This window comes from Artemia franciscana, chromosome 7 (assembly GCF_032884065.1).
Source record: "Artemia franciscana chromosome 7, ASM3288406v1, whole genome shotgun sequence".
NCBI classification, from domain to species: Eukaryota; Metazoa; Arthropoda; class Branchiopoda; order Anostraca; family Artemiidae; genus Artemia; species Artemia franciscana.
This window is the reverse complement of record NC_088869.1, coordinates 51115862-51137972: the sequence shown is the minus strand read 5'-3', so window position 1 is coordinate 51137972 and position 22111 is coordinate 51115862. Positions and strand designations below refer to the sequence as shown.

The 22111-nt window shown below is 36.4% G+C and overlaps 1 protein-coding gene across 7 annotated transcripts in view; it reads right to left on the bottom strand.

Moving 5' to 3' along the window:
• LOC136029430 (uncharacterized) overlaps positions 1–16384 on the bottom strand; it is a 157134-nt gene extending 140750 nt beyond the window's left edge. For 2 of the 7 annotated variants that reach the window (XR_010618035.1, XR_010618032.1), the window contains exons 1-2: positions 16271–16383; positions 5971–6130 (exon numbers count right to left, since the gene is read on the bottom strand). Coding sequence is in view for 1 of the 7 variants with exons in the window: in XM_065707813.1 (XP_065563885.1) it covers positions 16271–16273 (3 nt within the window). In the remaining 6 variants the exon portion in view is untranslated. Of the gene's footprint in view, positions 1–5970; positions 6131–16270 lie in introns of all 7 variants that reach the window. The other 5 variants (XR_010618040.1, XR_010618037.1, XR_010618033.1 and 2 more) reach the window with 4 other exon arrangements.
• Positions 16385–22111: the final 5727 nt, after the last annotated feature.

Genomic DNA, 22111 nt, shown 5'->3' with positions numbered 1-22111 from the left:
GCGCCCTTGCTTTGGAGCCATATTTGACCACTGTCATCACTGTAGCTTCCAATATTCTAATCTTGGTTTGCAGACTTATCTTTCTATTCTTCCAAAAAAATTTTTGGATTTAAAAGAAAAATCAGAGGCTTAACACCGGTTGGGATTTAAAATAAGAGCTCTGAGTCGCGAGGTCCTAAAAACAAAGAAAACAAAAAACAACAATTCACTCTATAATAAGCAGAAGGGTGAAACCGTGTACCGAGTGAAACTGAGCAGAAATTGTCTGACCTTAGAGTGGAGGGATCGGGATGAAATTTGATGGGTAGAATAAGCAATTTGGAATTGTTCCAAAATTTGTCTTTCAAATTCTTACATTTGTAGTTTTATTATGCATACACAGACTAGCACACTTAGAAAAAGATATATCTGACATAACACAAGTCAATATGCTTCACCTTTTTGTCATCTCCCTCCGATCTTTAAACGTCTCCAGTTACAGCCCCCCTCTCTTTGCTTCTCCTACTACACTCAGCAGCTCAGGCTGTCCCTTCTTGCACGCTTGCTATCTTAGTGTTATATTTCCTGTATTTAACTAATTTTTCTGTAGTCTGTAATTTGGAGAGTTTCGTGTTACATTCAATGGCGTCTAGTTTTGACGCCTCTGAGGATCTATTACCCTGCCTAGATTACCCCCTCCACAGAAAAAAAAGTTTGAGCGGTTTAGCGGAACTAGAGGTTTAGTCTTCTTATATATTTTTTTTTAGCTGCGAAAAAGGATATCCTGGACGACCAAAAATTCAAAGAACGACAAGGGTTGGCCTCACTCTTCGTATTCACTTTGAATGCAATGGAACATAATATAGGCAAAAATTTATTTTAACAAATGAATCAAAACCCCCACAAGTAAAGGTTCAAATTAGTCAGCCACTGTGTACAACTGATGAAAAAGGGGATAGATTGTACATTCCCAAAATGATAGAAAAAAAATTGCTGAAAATTTAAACACAAAAGCAGTGGGGGCAGCAATTTCATCTGGGATGGGCCAGTTTCAACTTGAAGAAGTTTTTAGACTGATGGATCTACCAGCAGTATCTCAAAAGATTTTCAAAAGAACAGAAACATTGTTAGGACAAGTAAGAAATATATTTTGATATCTGCTATGTATCAAACACTTAGAATGGAGGGATTGGGATGTAACTTGGTGGAAAAAATAAGCACAAGTTCTAGATACGTGATTGACATAACCGGAATGGATCCGCTTTCTTTGGGGAGTTGGGGGGGAGGTTAATTTGGAAAAATTAGAAAAAATGAGGTATTTTTAACTTAAGAATGAGTGATAGGATCTTAATGAAATTTAATATTTAGAAGGACCTCGTAACTCAGACATCTTATTTTGAATCACGACCGGATCCAGTGTCATTGGGAGGAGTTGGAGGAACTGGAAATATTGGAAAACGCTTAGATTGGAGAGATCGGAATGAAAATTGATGGATAGAATTAGCAAATGTCGTACATACATGATTGACGTAACCGGACTGGATCCACTCTGCTTGGGGGAGTTAGGGGGGCCAGTGCTTTGGTGAGTTCGGTGTTTCTGGACGTGCTAGGACGATAAAAATTGGTAGGCATATCAGGGACCTGGACAAATTGACTTGATAAAGTCATTTTCCCTGATTCCATCTGGGGGGCTGAAGGGAGAGGAAAAATTAGGTATTTTTAATATACGACTGGGTGATTGGTTTTGATATTTAGAAGGAATTCGTGTCTCAGAGCTCTTATTTTAAATACTGACCGGTATACAGCCTCTGATTTACCTTTTAAATCAATCTATTGATTCTTAGACTTTTGCTAGAGCTCATGCCATGAGCTCTTGGCTCTTGCTATGGCTTTGAATTTTAACTATCTAGAAACTCGTAATATTTGAAAAGATTTGGTGTATTTAAGTTACAAATGTGTGTACTTTTCTACTATATTTTTTTACTTCCGTTCTTCACAAGATCTGATTCGGTCTTTATACATAATGAATAGGGCTATTCTACAGAGGTCCTTTTAGAAACTCTGGATTAACCCCAAAAATTCTCATAAAATTAAATTTTTTCTAGTCGTATCCCTAATTGACCTTTAATGATATGAATATAAGAAAGGAATCGCTTGGAACCCAGTTTTTCAATTGTTTTTTTTTTGCATCTATAATTTCTTGCGAGCTGTATGTGTCTTTATATGGTTAGCTTATTTCTAGTATTTCTTTCGTAGTTAGAAATATTGAAATATCGGTCACCCGAAGAATTATCGCCAGGAATTTCTTCATCGTTTTATTCTTGATTTCATTTTTTTCCCTTTTCTCACAATTAGTCTCCATATAAACTGTCTCTTTAGTTAGATATATATTATATTTAACTTATCTGATTTGTGCGGTTTATATTAGATTCTTTTTCAGAAGTGGAAAAAAGATTTGGACAACGTTATTCAGGTAAATGGCAAGGAAGCTCGAGACCTGGCTATATCTGATGGCAGAATTTCGGAAGATGGTATACCGTATACTAGAGTTATTTTGGACGCCGGGTGGGATAAAAGGACGAAAGGGCACGACTACAATGCAAAAGCTGGCCATGCCATAATTTTTGATTATTATACCAAAAAAGTTTTATTTGTGAGTTCTAGGAATAAATATTGCTACATTTGCTCTTGTGCCAGAACTAAAAAAGTGCCCCCTCACGATCACTTTTGCTACCTCAACTGGAACGGGTCTTCTTCAGGAATGGAGCAGTATATGATGGTAGAGGGTTTTGTGCTTAGTATCTTAATTCATGGGCTACGATATCTAAAATTTATTAATGATGAAGATTTTAGTGTACATCAACGCCTTATAGAGCGCGTAACCTATGGAAAGGAAATTGTGAAGCATGAATGTTCTAACCATGTTACTAAGAATTTTACTGGGGATCTATATAGCCTCGCCAAAAATAAAAACTAATTCTCCAAAATCTTGACAAAGAGCTGCATATCAAGTCTTACTAAAAATCTTCGAGGTGCAATAAAAAAGAACCGTGAAGATGGGGGTTCTGTAGACAATTTAAAAAATCTATTAAGAAATGTGCCGTCTCATGTAGTTGGGAACCACGATAAATGTTCTTCTGGGTGCAGCAAGTCAGGCAATGTTGAAAGGAAACTGTCAAGAGTTCCTACAATAGTTAGAGAAACAGTCAATGAAAAGCTTCAAAAAGTCATTCGCAAAGCCCCCAGCCTATTGATCGAGGCCACCACAAATATAGCAGAGACTTTTATGAGAATTGTTGTCATATTCTTAGGTCACAAACAGGTTTGCAGTTCCAAGCTAAATTCCCATAGAGTGCGTGTGACAGCAGCAGCCCTTGCAAATTCTCTTGGGAATAAGTGGAGCTCACACACATATAAAAGTGTTTTTGGCAGAAGCCCAAGAAAAAGAACCAAGAATTTTTCTGCTAAGCGGGAAAAAATGGCGCAATGTGCAAGGCGTCTGATTCCATCTTCATATGACAGGCGTGGAGGCAGGTACAAGGCACGTCGATCCAGCAATGGTAGCAGTGTCCCAGGCGAGTTGCCAAATATGATTCAGAATATGGGCCAAATTGCCAAACTCCAGATCTTCTGCCTACAGAATGAGGCTGCCAAACAATTATATTTAATAAAAAATGAAGTTGCCCATTATTACGGCTGGTCAGGCTCATAATCCCAAATGGATTTCTAAAAGAATGGAAACTATTTCAAGCACACGGTTCCATTCTATCTGTGTTCGTAGGCCTGCCACATCTTCGGCAAGGATTGTCAAAGAAATAGTAACAGGGAAACAAATGTATTATAACTGGCAAATGAATCACGAAAATGATTGTGAGCCAATTGCAATCGCGTGTTTTGAAAGTAAAAAGGGCCAAGTTGTTCAAAGATCGAATTATTTTGGCCTTTTTGCTGATAAAGCAAGATGGTGGCTTGTAACTTCTCCTGACGGGATATGTGACTCTGGACTTGTTGAAGTTAAAACAATAACAAATATTCAAGCAGACAAAACAATAAAAGAAGCTGCACAAGGAAATTTAGTGAGTTGTTTTTTCCTTAGGTGGGATCCTGTTGAGAGCCGTCTTCTACTCAAAAAGGAACATAAATATTATTACCAAATACAGGGTCAGCTTAATATCGTAGACAAAGAAACTTGCTTTCTAATTGCCTTTGTTGACGAAAATGATTTTGAAATTGTCGAGGTCCAACGTGACACAGAATTCTGGAAAAAGATGTTAACAAAACTGGACTACTTTTGGGAACATTGCTTACTGTCCGAGCTTATTGACTCAAGACTCGTACGAAATATGGACGTTCGTGAGCTTCCTGAGGTCATAGAAGCTCAATCGAAATTGAAAGCAAAAAAAAAGATGATCTCTGTGAAAAACGGAAAATTGACGAAACTTAATTTTTGTTTTATGTACTTATGTTTACAGGACTTCTAAACAGACCAAAACATGGTCTATTTTTTCTTTTGTTATCCCAAGAACTCTTCTTTTTTTTCTGGCAGTTTCTACACTTCAGTTTTGTATCTGAAAGTTTTACCCCTTTTTTTTAAATGACGCCTAATAAAAACTAACTAACTATTTTCTTTCCCTCGTCCTCTTGTTTTATTTATTAATATATTTTATTCAACATTTATTATTAGTGTTTGATTAGTGTGTAATTTTTTTTTTTTTGGGGGGGGGGGCATTGTACCGAGAAAAAATTCAGTTATTTTCGTTATACAACCACGGACCGCTTATAACGATTAAAAAGCAACAGATACAGCGTTGCTCAGCTGCACAATTTTCCCTGCACATTTTCCCCAGCTGCAAACCTTTTTCTTTTGTATTCTAATCGTCATCAACTCCAATCAATCTTTTGCATAGCCTTTCAATTCTGAAACCCACCTTGGTTCCAAAAATTCTCTATTAGTTCTCTCTTTTATTATTTTATTTATATCTGTGACTTTGTGTCTGATTAGTATTTGTTACCGGGGGGGCTATTTAATGTTTATTAACTACAAAAACAAATTTTTCAACTAAAAACAAGGGCTTTGGGATTATAGCAGTTCATACAACTGACTTACAAATAAAGTAAACATACCACTTGATGCCTTTTTACTACTCTTTAAAAAAAATAATAATTGCTTCTACTGTAAATTCAAATTTAAGCACTTTTTGAGCTCTTAAAAACAACAAATTAAAAAAAATTATGATAGTTCATATAACTGACTTACCAATAAAGTGAACATACCACTCAATGCCCTTTTTTACGTTCTTTATGAATATAATAATTTCTTTTACTGCAAATTCAAATTTAAGCACTTTTTGAGCTCTAAAAAATTACAAATTTTTAATTAAAGTATGATATATTGCTCATTTTCCACAAAATAATACTATGTTTACTTGGTGCCATCTTTTCTATTTTTTTTTCTTTTTTAAATAATGCAACATTTTCTCAGTGCTAAAATTATTTATGATAAGTTTAGGTTAAAAAGTACTTGAATTTAATTTATGGTAGAAGCAATTATTATGTTCATAAAGAACATAAAAAAAGGCATTGAGTGGTATGTTTACTTTATTGGTAAGCCATTTAAATAAACTGCTATTCCAGCTGGAATGAACTCTATTCCAAATCAATCAAACTATATCCTCAAAATCACTGTTTTCATGCATAGAGTTCCTGGCAAATCTTTGTTCGCAAGTTTTTCAAGGCAACCTATTATGTACCCCCCCCCCCCAAAAAAAAGAAAATCAGCGATCCGCCCCTGAACGTGACTTCCAAAAGTCTTGTATTAATACCGTAAAAAAGGAAAGAAAAGAAAGTCTCCTCGGAAAAGTATCGGAGTCGAGACTTCGAGATACATTCGGGGTTAGATTCGGAATAAAAAAAATAGCACCAACGTCCCACCGCTAGTTGAAACCCAGCCTCCTCTTCTAGTAGTGCCTCTTTATGGAAAACAAAACTTACATATTTTATTATTGAAGAACAGAGCTTTGAAATTTCTTGATTAGACAAATCCGGTGATGACTCCAGCAATAATTGCAGCAAACATGCTCTTCAAATCTACTGGACCACTGGTTGCATCGTCCATTTCTTCCTGTAAAAGGGAATTTCTCCTCACTTTCAGCTGAAAAAATAGTTTTTCTTGAAATTTAACTTCTGGTTTTTTTCGAATAATATCCGGATAAATACCTCCTCATTCATGGTAATTACCCTAAGGAATTTCCCCCACGTAAAATACTCCCCCCATGAAATTGCTCCCGTAAAAGTGTGTCATCGCTATAAATGCCCCCCCCCCCCCAAAAAAAAAAAACAACAACAAAACAACAACATTTTGTTCACTATTCCGGATGAAAAATTCTTCTTAGCTTATTCTTCATAATCTTCTGATCGTTTATTAATTCATTCTGAAAATTACTTCTATGTTGAAAACTATTCCGAGATCCCTCCCCTCCATCGAGAAGTTTCTCGTAGATAATTATAATAGATAGTTATTCATGGATTATTTCTCATTAGGTGAATGAGCAAATTTTAATTTGAATTCAGCCAAATTTCCCCGTGTAAAATTTCTGCTGAGTCTACCCCCCTCCCCCCAAAAACTTCCCTCCCAATGGAAAATCATCCCTGTAGAATATAGCTCTCTTCCTAAGAATATCCCACACTTTCAAAGAATCTATCACAGTCTTTCCTCTCCGACAAATACACCCCCCCCCGCAAAAAAAACCTGCAAAATACGCCTTGTTGAAAATAATCACCAGTGAATCTCCCCTTGGAAAATAATCCCTCCCTTAGCAAGTTGGTTTCCAATCACTTTCGACTTATAATAAAGGACTAGAACGCTGGTGGATCCAGGGGGCGGGACCCTTAACCCCTCGAGATTTCTCCCGTGCCCCCTTTCCTCTGTTTGTTTCTTTTTTCACCCTTTTTCTTAATAAATTTGTCAATTTCGTCAATTATTGGCACCTTTACGACATTCAGCTTTCCCTAAGATTTTGTTCCTTGGCACTCCTGTCACATTGACTCCCCCGTGATTTTGCTCTATAACTAAAATTCAAGTCTCTTAATTCACTTAGTTCAAATTCCATTACTTTACGTGCTCTAAAATAGACAAGGCAATCAAATAGAAGATGATTACATGTTTCCATTAGACTCGCAGAAGCACAATGAAGAGTGAGCTTTCCCAGTCCTGTGTTAACAAGAGCTAAGAGCTCATATGGGACTTGCGACGAAGTTGGAAGAGCCAAGAGCTCATATAGTATGAGCTCTAGCAAAATTCTAAGAATCAATATATTGATTTAAAAGGAAGATCAGAAGCTTAATGCCGGTCGGGATTTAAAATAAGAGCTCTGAGACACGAGGTCCTTCTAAATATAAAAATTCATTAAGATCCAATCACCCATTCGTAAGTTAAAAACATCTAATTTTTTCTAATTTTTTCCCTCTCTTCAGCCCCCCATGTTGTAGAATCGAGGAAAACGACTTTATCAAGTCAATTTGTGCAGGTCCTGACAAACCAATTTTCATCGTCCTAGTACGTCCAGAAGCACCAAACTCGCCAAAGCACTGAACCCCCCTAATTCCCCCAAAGAGAGCTGATCGATTCCGCATACGTCAATCACACATCTACGACATTTACTTATTCTACCCACCAAGTTACATTCCGATCCCTCCACTCTAAGCGTTTTCCAAGATTTTACACTTTCCCCTCCAACTCCCCCTAATGTCACTGGATCCGGTCGGGATATAAAATAGGAGCTCTGAGATACGATATCCTTCTAAAAATCAAATTTCATTAAGATCCGATCACCCATTATTAAGTTAAAACTACCTCAATTTTTCTAATGTCTCCAAATTAAATCCCCCCAGCTCCCTCAAAGAGAACGAATCTGTTCCAATTATGTCAATCACTTGTATCTATAACTTATGCTTATTCTTCCCATCAAGTTTCATCCCGATCTCTCCACTCTAAGTGTTTTTCAAGATTTCTGTTTGACAAGATTTCTGACCCTCTATGTCCCCGGATCCGATTCGAATTGAAAATGGAGCATCTGAAACATAAAATTCTTCTATATATTAAGATTCATTAAGATCCGATCACTCATTCGTAAGATACCTCGATTTTCACGTTTTCAAAGAATTTTGGTTTTCCCTCCAACTCCCCCAAATGTCACCGGATCTGATCGGGACTTAAAACAGAAGTACTAAAGCACAAGATTCTTCTAAATATCAGATTTTATTAAGATCTGATTATCCGTTCGTAAGTGACAAATACCTCATTTTTCTAGTTTTTCCGAATTACTCCTCCCCCAACTCAACAAAAGAGAGCAGATCTGGTCTGGTTATGCCAGTCTCGTATCTTGGACTTGTCCTTTTTCTTCCCACCAAGTTTCATCCTGATCTCTCCGCTTTAAGCGTTATCCAAGATTTTTGCCCCCCCCCCAATGACACTGGATCCGGTCGGATTTAAAATAATTTTAAATAGGATTTAAAATAAGAAATCTCCGTTACGAGGTCCTTCCAAATAGGAAATTTCATTAAGATCCGATTACTCCTTCGTAAGTTAAAATACCTCATTTTTCTAATTTTTCAGAATTAGCCCCCCCCCCACCAACTCCCCCAGAGAGCGGTTCCGTTCCGTCTATATCAATCCTGTATCGGATGCAGCGAAATACAGCCCTTCTTCATAGTAGGAGATGTCCCCATACCAATCCTTGGCTTTGAATCCAGTCGCAAGCTTAAACTCATCAGGCTGATACTAACAGTAGAAAATTCAAAGTCCTGAAACCAGACCTATTCACAGAAGAATTCCAAGACATATTCCATGGTATTGGACAGCTCAAAGGAGAATGCAACATCACACTTAAAGAAGGAGCTGAACCCAAAGCTGTACCAGCTAGACACATCCCCATTTCCCTCCAAGATAAATTGAAAAAGGAAATCAATAAAATAGAAGAGCTTGGAGTAATCGAAAAGGTACTCCAGCCCACAGATTGCGTAAACGCCGTGGTTGTAATTGAAAAGCCTGACAAAAGCCTCAGAGTTTGCATTGACCCACATGACCTAAACAAGGCTATCAAAAGGTCACATCATCCCATGCCAACATTTGATGTAGCAATACTTAGACACGCTGGGGCAAAGTTCTTCACAAAACTAGACGCTCGTCTTGGTTATTCGTCCCTGGTCCTAGACAAAGAATCATCTCAGCTGACAACCTTCAACACACCATATGACCATTATAAGTTCAAAAGAATGGCATTTGGACTGATTTCAGCTCAGGACGAATTCCAACACCGCATGGAAAAAGCGTTTGAAGGCATCCAAGGCTTTTCTGTTATTGTTGATGACATTATCATCTCTGGAAAAACCATTGAGGAATATGATGCAAATGTTTGCAGTGCTCTCATAAGGGCCCATGAAAAAGGAGTCAAACTAAACCTCCAAAATGCGTATTCAAGTGCAATAGCATGCTGTATTTTGGGCGCGTGATATCTGAAAACAGAATCCACCCAGAACCACAAAAGGTCCGAGCGCTGCGTGAAATGTGAACCCCTTATACAAGAGATGAACTCCAGATAATATTAGGAATGATGAATTGCCTTGCAAGGTATATCCCCAATCTATCATCAATAAATCAGCCACTCCATGCCCTAGTAAAACAGCAACAATTTAAGTGGGAACAACAGCATGATACATCATTCACTAATATCAAAGAATCCATTTGCAGCTCATTAGCATTCTTTGATCCAACAGCAGGCAATGTTGAGCTACAAGTCAACACCTTAAAATTTGACCTTGGTGCCACCCTCAGCCAAAATGGAAAGCCAATCTCCTTTGCATCACGCTCACCAAACTCCACCAAGCAGAACTACTTGCAAATAGACAAGGAACTTTATGCTATCCTATTTGGCTGTGTACATTTCCACCAGTATCTCTATGGCCAAAAATTCACGGTCGTCTCTGACCACAAACCCCTGCAAGTAGTCCTAAATTGCCCAATATCAAAGTCATCACCAAGACTGCAGAGGATGCTTTTAAGGATTCAACCATACAATCTCATAATAGCATTTTGCCCTGGCAAGGAAATTCCCATTGTTGATACGTTGTCGTGGCTAAGCCTCCCTGAAGAAGATAAGAAAATGGAAAAAGAAATAAAATCATACATTCACTCTATCATATCTCTTCTACCAATCAGCAAAACTAGACTCAAAAGACTGAAACAGGAGACAAAATTCTACCCCCCAGTTAGCTGAGCTTGCCCAATCAATCCAAAAAGGTTGGCCATCCTGCAGAAGAAACCTCCCTGCAACGCCCACCCCATTCTGGAACATCAGGCATGAACAAACAGTTGTAGACGAGATCATAATGAAAGGAGATCACTTGGTCATTCCAAATTTGCGGAAAGACATTTTTAGCTGCATCCATTCATTACATTTGGGTATTGAAAAAACCAAGCAACAAGCCTGCATAATCGTTTTTTGGCCTGAAATGACAAAAGATATAGAAGAATTCATCAAACACTGCCAGGCATGCTCCATTAACCAAAATTCCAACCAAAAAGAGCCCTTAATGCCACGCAACATACATCATCTACCAAGGGAGAAGGTCGGGTGCAATCTATTCTACAAGAACAGAAAATACTACATCATTACTGTTGACTATTTAAGTCGCTTTTTTGAAATCGAAAAATTGGGAGAAAATGCAAATTCACCTCACATAATATCCTGTCTTAAGAAGCATTTTGCACCCTACAGAATCCCTTGTACATAATTGGGAAATCTCTCAAACTACATCATCCCCAAACTTCCCTCAGTCTAATGGACTAGCAGAAAGAACAGTGCAAACAGCCAAAGATATGCTTATCAAAACAGATATTGCAGGACATGACTTTAACTTAGCATTGCTGGAGTACAGAAACACCCTGGTTGATGGTCTAGCATCCCCATCACAACTGTTAATGAGCAGAAACCTAAGGTCAGTTGTTCCCTGCACTAAACAACTTTCACCAAAACAACCAAAGACCATTCACCATAAACGATTTCGACAGAATTGGATAAAACAACAGTCAAAGGTTTTAGGAACTAAAACCTTTGCAAATTGGTCAACCGGTCCAAGCTCAAATTTGTGGGAAACTTTGGCAAGCTGGAATTGTTAAAAGAGTAGATACAAACCCAAGATCATACATAATTGAAACAACCAAGGGAGGAACTTACCAACACAACAGGCAACACATAAAAACAATGAACCACCAACCTCAATCACCAGACCTTGCTAACCATGAGAGGACAGCCCTGAAGCCAAAATTTCACCAGCACCTATAAGCCCATCATCAATAGCCCCCCTCCCACCTGTAACACCAATAGAGACCCTTCCCCAACCTATAAATTTCAAGTGTAGCTCAGAGCTCTGCACACTCCCTTCCAGCACCATTCACCCAACCCAAGAAGGACCCCAAAACTCCCCATACATAACCCATAGTGGCCAACTTGTGAAGCCAATACAGAGACTTGACATGTGAGAAATTCCCTAAACTATGTATAGTAAGTGACAAATAAGTTGTGAATAAGTAGTGAACTTATAAGTGTAGTGCCATATAGAAGAACCCTTGTTTAGTTAGTTTGATGTAAATGGTCAAATTTTATGAAAGTTTTGTACCAGTTATCTAGTTTGGAAAAGAGGAAGGATGTAACATTCTAACTCACTTTTCTATTCTAGGTGACCTAGGTTTCTAGCACTTATTCAAATAAAATAAGAGTGTCCATAGTAATTACAGAGGCATCAGCTTGGTTTCTGTAGGCAGCAAACTATTAAGCAGGATGACACTTAATGCATGAGGAATGGTTGAAGGTATTAAGTTGAAACTTTCATTGTGTATTATGGGGATGTTGAAAATAAAACCAAAGATGCTATTTGCATACTGCTACTAATGCTAATACAACTATTGTTACTATACAAATTACTCAAGGATGTGTTTATTAATTTTAACTTTTGGGAAATGATAAGGAAAATAATCAATTGAGCAAAAAGGAAACACTTTTATGCTAATACTACTACTACCATGGCTACTACAGCTGCTACCACTGATACCTTTATAATAATTGTTATTATACAAGCTAAGGGTATTAAGGTGAAGCTTTAGAGGGATATTTATGCTGATTGTTGAAAGGGTGGCAAAGCAATATCACAATAACAGTTTACATTATAAAGTTAGACCTTTCTGGGCAAGTTGTGGTGGAGTTTTGACATAGCCAGAAGACACTATTTGTATACTTTTATGAGTTTACTGTAACTAATGCAAGTAGGAGAATTATGATGAAACTTTGAGGGAACGTTTAGGGGAAGTTTCAGTTAAATGAAAAAAATTATATGCATGCAAGTTTTAAAAGGGCATATAAGCAAAATCATTGGGAGTACTGCTCTATCATAGCTAGTAATATTGATATTTTATAGGAGCTAATTGGATCAGAAATTAAAAGTTCAAGTGCACATTTTAAGAGTCAGAAGTTATTGGAGGACAATCAGCTTTCTTGTTTAGCCCATAATTTTCTAAACACTTTCAATCAAAATTTTAAGACAGCCATTTTGTTCAACTTAGCTGAACAGTCTGTTATAAAAATATCTCTAGATAAATTGGGTAGGCCAACCCCCTAAAGTTATGCAATTTACCCATTATGCGTTAAAACTAAATATTGTTTTAAAATTAAATCAGAACACACTGTTTTTATGCTAGTTGCCAATAAGACATATCAGCAATATCCCAAGAACAACTGAGAGCATTAAGTTCAATTTTAGGGGGTTACTTCTATTACTTGGCCAGGACAATTAACCATCCTGGCCAAGTTGATTGGTGTGCTGGATTCAAGATCCTTTGTCTGAGAGGGCACAGGTTCAAATTCCAGTGTACCCAATTGCTTAGTTTGGGATGGGGGTCAGTGGCGTGACTCTGTAAGCTTAGCCAGAGTCGACCCAGCTCTAAATGGGTACCTGGAGAAATCTGGGGAAGGTAAACAGGATGGGTGTGCAAAAGCACAGGATGGTTGACAGGTTAACGCATAATGGTTGTTTAGGTTAACAGTGGCATGGGCTAGCAGCAACCAAAACTCTAAAGAAAAAAGTTCAAATTGTAAACTTTAATCAAGTTTAATGTTAATGAACAAAAACTCCAAGCCTCAGAAAAGTTGCTGGGTATTTTAATAAGCAAAATAATACCCCTCAAGGGGTAGTGGCATGAAAATTACACTGTCAAATTTGGCATATCAGAGAGCACTTTTGTAGAGGTTTCAGTCTCATATCTACAAAATGTGGAATTTTACTTTTTTTGAGGAGGAAGGTCATGGGAATGTGTTCTTTAGGGTTTATAGTATCAAACGTAACACCCTCCTCCTCCCCCCATTCAAGGTGAAAAAGTCCCCCTGAAAACGTCTTTACAATTCTCAATAACCATTACTATATGTAGACAATGGTCAAGGTTTGTAACTTGCAGCCCCTCCCTAAGAACTGTAGGGGATTAAGTTGTTTCAAAAGAGATAATTGTTTTTTGACTATGCTTAACAAAATGACTATTTAAAAAAAAATTTATACAACAAAAAAAAATCATTTACATAAATCAAAAATAGCAGAGGCCCTAAAGCTAATCCATGAAGGATGCCAAAACTCACCTGTGAAGGTGATATAAATTAACCTATCTTTCAAAGATGACTGAAACCATGATAATACTTATCACTGTAAATCACTGTTAAATCTTTATTATACCATCTAGAAACTTATGATATTCTCAATAAATACAAACAGCATAAAACCTGATGGAACAAAAAGCATAAAACACCAATTTTTTTAACCTTTAAAATCTGTAGTCACAGAAGCCCTACACTATTCAGCATTAAAGACAATTTTGAGAGTGTCATACTTGAGATCTATACAAGTTCACAAATGACTATATCAAATTAAAAAGTAAAATTGTAAAATCAAAAACTAAAATCGGAGTAATTGGAGTAAAGACAAATTAGAGTAATGAGATTAAAATTGCTTTTTGACAATTTTAAAATGTTATTGTGCTGCCATCTGTTTTATTTCTCTTGGACATTAGATAGCACAGTATTATAAGATACCTGGATGAATTAGGCCAAGTAAGAGCTCTTGGTGCCAGGACCTATAACAAGTGTCACAATTGTTGTGAAAACCTTACTGTCATTGGACTGCTTATACTCTTGTAATTTTTGATGTTCTGAATACAACATGGGATGAAATAGAATGAAATTTTTATGCACCTGAATCTATTTTCTGTGTTATTACTACAATAGAAGACCTACTAAGGTCATACCCAAGCCCTCAGACAATTGTTATTAAGAGTGATAAATGTTCAGATCTGAAAAATATTGGAATCTTTTCTATTACTCTATTCACTGTCAATAAAAAGGTATCATCCCTATTTTGAACTGTTTTACTTTCATTACTCTTGACCATTTCACAGCAACACCTTGAGTGACATTAATGAAGCAGTGTCAGAGAAAATAGCACACTTGAATTGAGTATGCCAGTAAGTGAAGTAAGTATAACAGCACTAGACCCTTAAGGTGCAAACCAGCAGTGCAGATCTCCATTTCATAGCTCTTCAGCCAGGAAGTGCAATGGAGGGTTGGGGACCAGGCATCCTGTGCTTGCACACACATTTCCTGCTTGTCTTCTCCAGGTACCCATTTAGAGCTGGGTCAACTCTAGCTGAGCTTAAAGTGTTCACATATACTTAAACTATTCACATTATCTACTTTTTATAAATAAATTACTCTGTAGCAATTGTTTTAGAGCCTTTAATGTATTTGGTTGGTTTTTAAGACAATTTTGTTTTAAAAAGTAATAAATCATTCATCTTTTATATCCTTGTCACATTAAAAGTTTCTTCATAGCTTCAAGTATTTTGAATGCATTGATGAATAATTGGTATTAGCCTCATCTTCCTGTAGGAGCTGTCATAGTGGGAAACAAAATCCTAATAATTAATCAAGGGAGACAAAATCTAAATGAGGGGCTACAACAAATTTCCCTCTCCCCCTCTATATCTGAAAAAAACTAGATCTGAGTGGTATGTTTACTTTATTGGTAAGGCATTTAAATAAACTGCTATAATTTTACTGTAATTTATTGCCTAAGGACTTACAAGGTTTTTATGAAAAGCATAGCCATTTAAACTTTAAAATGTTGTTTTTTTATTGGAAACTCCTCCCAAAGCCCTTGTTTCCCTATATGCATCATGTTATTTGAAATAGTTCAACAATAATGTAAAATTCAAAAGGACAAGAAAAAAACAAATTATTATTTTCAAGGGTCCATAAAGGGCTTCAAACATAATGTTCAGTTAAAGAGCTATATTTGGAAATAACACACAAAAAAAAATACATTTAGTGGGCCTACTCTCTTTATTTTAAGGTAAGAAATATAGTGTCCCATATTTACCAAAAAGCCTTCATTTTACCTGAGTTTGACTTCCTGCCATATTGGAAAGGGTTTAGGTTAGGAAAATGACATTTTCAGGCATGGGTCTACAGGCTAAAATATGTCCCAGGAAGGTATTTTAAAGTATCCATCTCCACTCCTTCTCCCTCTAGAGGGACCTGAAATTTGCCTACATGACAGGTCTATACCTATAGAAATTTTGACAAAAAAACTTTTTACCTTGATTTTCAGTTACTAGTTGCTTTTTCTCTGCCTTTAGTTCTAAAATGCAACTGCTTTTATAAGAGTAGAATTTTGAACTAGGCTATATCAATATTTTCTTTTCAAAATTTAGGAAATGTATTTGCATATCTTTAAAACCTTATAAAATGGAATTGAGCAAAGTTAGGAAGCTGAAAACAATTTTGTTGTACTTCAATTAAGCAGAAGATCTATTTTGCAAGGTTTCACTTTTAAAACACACATATTTATAAAGGTCAGGATCCTCTAGAGGGAGAAGGAGTGGAGTTAGCTGCTTCAAAATACCTTCCTGAGACATAATTAAGTCTGTAGATTCAGCCCTGGAAGTTTCATTTTCCTAACATAAACCCTTTCTGAGATAGCAAGAAGTCAATTAACTAGAATTTTACCGAATTTTCGATTTGAGACACACTTCATGGCATATATTTGCACATTAATGGAATGGAGTATGTGCTCTGTTAATGTAGGCCTATAGGTTAACCAGAGACACAGCAAAGACCTGCAACTTTTGTTATAGTTTTCCATTAGAAAAGGTCAACAACTATACATTTAAAGAAGTTAAAAAGAGCTATATATTTACCATTTTTTATAATTGACATTTTCTTTAGCCAGCCAAAGGGCTGGCTAAAATGAAAGCCAAAGGGCTATGTCCGCCACACCCAATTTGAAGAAAAGATCAGGAAGTGATGATGATTGTGATGAAAAGACAGTTAAACAGATTTGCCACGTTTTCGGTTGGTGCCCTTGTTAAGCGATCAAAAAAATAGGAGGGCACCTAGGCCCCCTCCCACGCTCATTTTTTCTCCAAAGTCAACAGATCAAAATTTTGAGATAGCCATTTTGTTCCGCATAGTCAAAACCATAATAGCTATGTCTTTGGGAATGACTTACTCCCCCACAGTCCCTGGGGGAGGGGCTGCAAGTTACAAACTTCGACCAGTGTTTACATATAATAATGGTTATTGGGAAGTGTACAGTCGTTTTCAGGGGATTTTTTTTGGTTTTGGGGGTAGTGTTGAGGGGAGGGGGTTATGTGGGAGGAGCTTTCCTTGGAGAAATATGTCATGGGGGAAGAAAAATTCAATGAAAAGGGCGCAGGATTTTCTAAAATTACTATAAAAAAAACAATGAAAAAATAAACATGGAAAAGTTTTTTCAATTGAAAGTAAGGAGTAGCATTGAAACTTAAAACGAACAGAGATTATTACGCATATGAGGGGTTCTAAAAATACTTTAGCATAAAGAGCGAGGTATTTAGGAGGAGATAAATACCTCGCTCTTTATGCTATAATATTTTTAGTAATTTCAACTATTTATTCTACGGCCTTTCTGATTCAGGGGTCATTCTTAAAGAATCGGCACAAAACTTACGATTTAGTGTAAAGGGCAAGGTATTAACGAGGGTACAAATCCCCTCATATACATAATAAAAATTTAAGAATAAAGAAGTTTGTTATGTAAGTTAATTCTTAAGTTACGTATATTTTTTACTACTAAGAAAATTCGTTAAAAATTAAAATTTATAGTTGCCTTTTTGTGTAACCGAAAAATTGCATGGCAACTAGGCCTCCTTCCTCATCCCTTATTTCTCAAAATCGTCTGATCAGAACTAAGAGAAAGCCATTTAGCCAAAAAAGGAATTAAAATGTAAATTTCATTTTAATAATTTATGTGTGGAGAGCCGAAATCAAACATGCATTAATTCAAAAACGTTCAGAAATTACATAAAAAACCAAGTTTTTCTAACTGAAAGTAAGGAGCGACATTACAACTTAAAACGAACAGAAATTACTGCGCATATGAAATGGGTTGTCCCCTCCGCAATCCTTCGCTCTTTACGCTAAAGTTTGACTCTTTACCACAATTCTGCTTTTTAAAACAATTAAAAGTTTTACCATAAAGAGCGAGGGATTGCGGAGGGGACAACCCATTTCATATACGGAGTAATTTCTGTTCGTTTTAAGTTTTAATGTCGCTCCTTACTTTCAGTTAGAAAAAAATAGTTTTTTTTTATGTAATTCAAATCAAGAACGAAGTGGGGTCGCTATAATGCATATATATCAGGCATTGTTATTGGATCTTTCAACTCTGCAGAATAAAATAACCATCTCAAAGTTTTCATCAGATAAATATGGGGGAAAGGGTTAGCTTGGCAAGCAACATATTAACTATTGTCCTCAGGGTAAATAATTAATTTGCCATATTATATACTAACTCGATTGCCTTAAATCACTCTTGCAAGCAATAAGGATGAATCCTGTAGATATTAAATAAAAAAAACAAGTTTTTTTAACTGAAAGTAAGGAGCGACATTAAAACTTAAAACGAACAGAAATTACTTCGTATATGAAAGAGGCTGCTTCCTCATCAACGCCCCGCTCTTTACGCTAAAGTTTTTTACTGTTTTAAAAAGAAGAATTGAGAGACAGTCAAACTTTAGCGTAAAGAGCGGGGCGTTGATGAGGAAGCAGCCTCTTTCATATACGAAGTAATTTCTGTTCGTTTTAAGTTTTAATGTCGCTCCTTACTTTCAGTTAAAAAAACTTGTTTTTTTTATTTAATTTCTGAACGTTTTTGAATCAATGCATGTTTTGATTTTGCCTCTCCGCAGAGGAATAATTAAAACGAAATTTGCATTTTTTTTTTTTTGGCTAAATGGCTTTCACATAATTTTGATCGAATGATTTTGAGAAAAAAAGAGCGGGGGAGGAAGCCTAGTTGCCCTCCGATTTTTTGGTTAATTAAAAAGGCAACTAGAACTTTTAATTTTTTACGAATATTTTTATTAGTAAAAGATTTACGTAACTTATAAATTAGCTTACGTAAAGAACTTTTGTATTCCCATTTTTTTATTATATATATGAGGGGGTTCGCCCCCTTGTCAGATCCTCACTCTTTACACTAAAGCTTAAATTTTGTCCCAATTCATTAAGAACGACCCCAGAATCACAAAAGCCGTAGAATAAATAGTTGAAATTACTAAAAATACTTTAACGTAAATAGCGAGGTATTAGGAGGAGGTGAGCCCCTCAAATGGGTAATAATTTCTGTTTGTTTTAAGTTTTAATGCTGTTCCTTACTTCCAGCTGAAAGATTTTTTCATATTTATTTTTTCATTGTGTTTTTAAATAATGCTAGTAAATCCTGCGCTCCCTTCATGGAGATTTCCTTCCCCCATGACAAATTATCGATGGAAAGTTCCCCCAGCATATCCCCCTCTTCTCAACCCCTCCCCCAACCAAAAAAAATCCTCCTGAAAACGCCTGTATACTTCCAAATAACCATTACTATATGTAAGCATTGGTCAAAGTTTGTAACTTGTTGCCCCTCCCATGGGGACTGTGGGGGAGTAAGTCGTCCCACAAGACATAGTTATAAGGTTTTTCGACTACGCTGAATAAAATGGCTATCTCAGAATTTTGATCCGTTGACTTTGGTAAAATAATTAGCGTGGGAGGGGGCCTAGGTGCCCTCCAATTTTTTTGGTCACTAAAAAGGGCACTAGAACTTTTCATTTCCGTTAGAATGAGCCCTCTTGCAACATTCTAGGACAACTGGGTCGATACGATCACCCCTGGGAAAAAAAAAACAAAAAAGCACGCATCCGTGATCTGCCTTCTGGCAAAAAATACAAAATTCCACATTTTTGTAGATAGGAGCTTGAAACTTCTACAGTAGGGTTCTCTGATACGCTGAATCTGATGGTGTGATTTTCGTTAAGATTCTATGACTTCTAGGGGGCGTTTCCCCCTATTTTCTAAAATAACGCAAATTTTCTCAGGCTCCTAACTTTTGATGGGTAAGACTAAACTTGATGAAACTTATATATTTAAAATCAGCATTCAAATGCGATTCTTTTGATGTAGGTATTTGTATCAAAATTCCATTTTTTAGAGTTTGGGTTACTATTGAGCCGGGTCGCTCCTTACTACAGTTCGTTACCACGAACTGTTTGACTGGTCACTTATTATGAGGGCTTAGCTTATTGGGCCAACCACATAGTTGGAGAAAACATTGTTCTTTACCCTGCTATTAACAGGTTTCTGATAGAGATTCAGGGGCGTACTATCACGTTCTTGAGGAACTATCTATCTGGAAAAGGTTTGGGATGATATCCTGGTCACAAATGAATGTCACACTTCTGAGTTCTCTTGTCACCCGAATTCCAATGATCCTCTTTCCGAAATTGAAAATCTTGGATTACTAATTGGCTCTCAAGGGGAACAATGACAATAATTTTGAAGTCTCTAACTTCCGAAATCTGATTAAAACAAAATACATAGATCCCTTTAAGTTTAGAAAAACGCGGGGCGTAGCACATTATACCAAAGAGACTGGGAAACTCATTAGAATTAGATCTTAGGTAATTTAAAATGGAGAGAATTCCCTAGCACCACTAACATTGCAGCGTGTGGCGACATCTTTAAAAGAATAAAAAACATCAAAGCCAGCTGGATAATTGACAGAACTAATTAGTAGTGTTACAGGATCAAAGCTGAAATTTCTCTTGAAGTAATATCTAATCGGCATTGCTTTTTAAAATTATTGCATGTCAAAAGTTTAAGTCCTTGTCGGCCAACCGTCTAGCGTCTAGCGCCAAACGAAAAACAGTTCGTAGCTGATTGGGATGGGAGGATGTCATAAGGAAAGTTTTAAAGGAAATGGGGAATCCCTGGGAGGATGTAGAGGGAAGCTTTGAATAAATTGGGATGGGAGAGGAGTGTTCGTACCTGGGTTGTCATCAAGCGGCTTGGTGCTGCAGTGAGATGTTAGCAGTAGTAGTATTTCATGTCAAAATCAAATGTTCGCTAAGTAAGTCTGGATTAGCGTGGAAAAATCTTGGCAGGGCTAAGTAGGCTTTTCAACTTTGAGCAGGCAATTTCATTCCTGACATTATGCCACTTCCTTTACTCTCTCCAACGTTTAATGTATCCAAAATAAGAAACGTGGTCAATCACAGAAGTTTAGATGGCGCTGGTGATTTTCAGTTTTCCAAGGAAAAGAAAGGGTTTCCCCCTTCTAAAAAAAAAAAAAAAATCTTTTGTGAACTACAAATACAGTGTACAGAAACCGTCCCCCTCCACCTTGGATACGGCCTTGCCTGACAATTTTATAATCTTTAGTTGTCATCCTTGGAGATAAATAAATTTGTAATGTTTGAGTTTTTTCATACGAAAAGCTTTATAAAATTTAACTAATTAGCTTCGCTTATTCCTTTATTTGGCTCAATGTGGGTACAAAGACAAAAAATCATTGTCCTAAAAACGTTATAACATGAAACGACCAAAAGAAAATACAAGAAAATCCTTATTCTCAGCCAGCTAAGATGGGTTAAACTGGTAAAAAAGTATTTCTGTTTTGATGACCTTGCTAATTTAAAGTGTACCTAATCTTTTAATTTACTCTATGTGGTCTGATCGATTGTCTCAAGGCGATTTGTTTTAAATCCAGTATGTATGCATGCAGGAGGAGAGGCTCTTTGGGACCATGTAACGTCGAAGTACCAAGATGTTAAAAATTCTTATTTGTTACCTATAACAAATAAAACATACATATGAAAATATATTCCCTCTCAAGGACATCTTATACTTATTGCTCCAAAACACTTATTCTCCTTATGAGCCTTTGTGTTGGGTTGGTGCCTCTGATTTATCTGTCTTTTTTTATTTTTCATGTTTGGTAAATGACGACTTATACTTACTTACGACATGACTGCCTGTCCATGAATTATTCTTTATGGTTGATTGTGTATGGCTATGCTGTTTGACCTATGTGATTGTATGGACGATTAGGGTTAAGGCCTCATTCAAGAACTGATCTATATTAATTAAAAATGTAGGAACAGTATTTCTTTTCTCCTTCTGTCTTCTTTTTTTTATGTGTTTGTGCTGTTGCATTGGTGATTTCTTCTTATAATTCATTGGGTCCTCTTCTGTATTACTAATTTACTATCATCCATTCCGAAGTTAATTTTTAAAAACATTAATAAAAAAAGGCTTAAAGAAATTAATAAAAAAATTCATATAAATTAGAAAGAAAAATTTTGCACCCATTGATAATGGTAAAATTAATAATGTAATAATTACACCCCTCTCCCCTCTCTCACAGTCCAAGTTTTCAGCTTGGTCGGTCAACTTTGAGCATGCGTCATTGCTGGCTGATGGCTAAAAGTTGACGATTTACTTCATATTCCCAAAAATGATAATTTACATCTTTGTTACTATTTGATAAAGCTAACTAATGTTATAATACATGTTTGTTTGACCCTATTTTTAGTCATTAAATAGTCTTACTCTTTTGATGCCAAGCTTTTAACAACACCCTCTTCTAATGGTCTCTTTTTAGCAATATCTAAGAGTATATTTTAGAATATTCTTAGGTTTCCAGAAATATTCCAAGTAGAAGTGACCGGTTTTCCAGC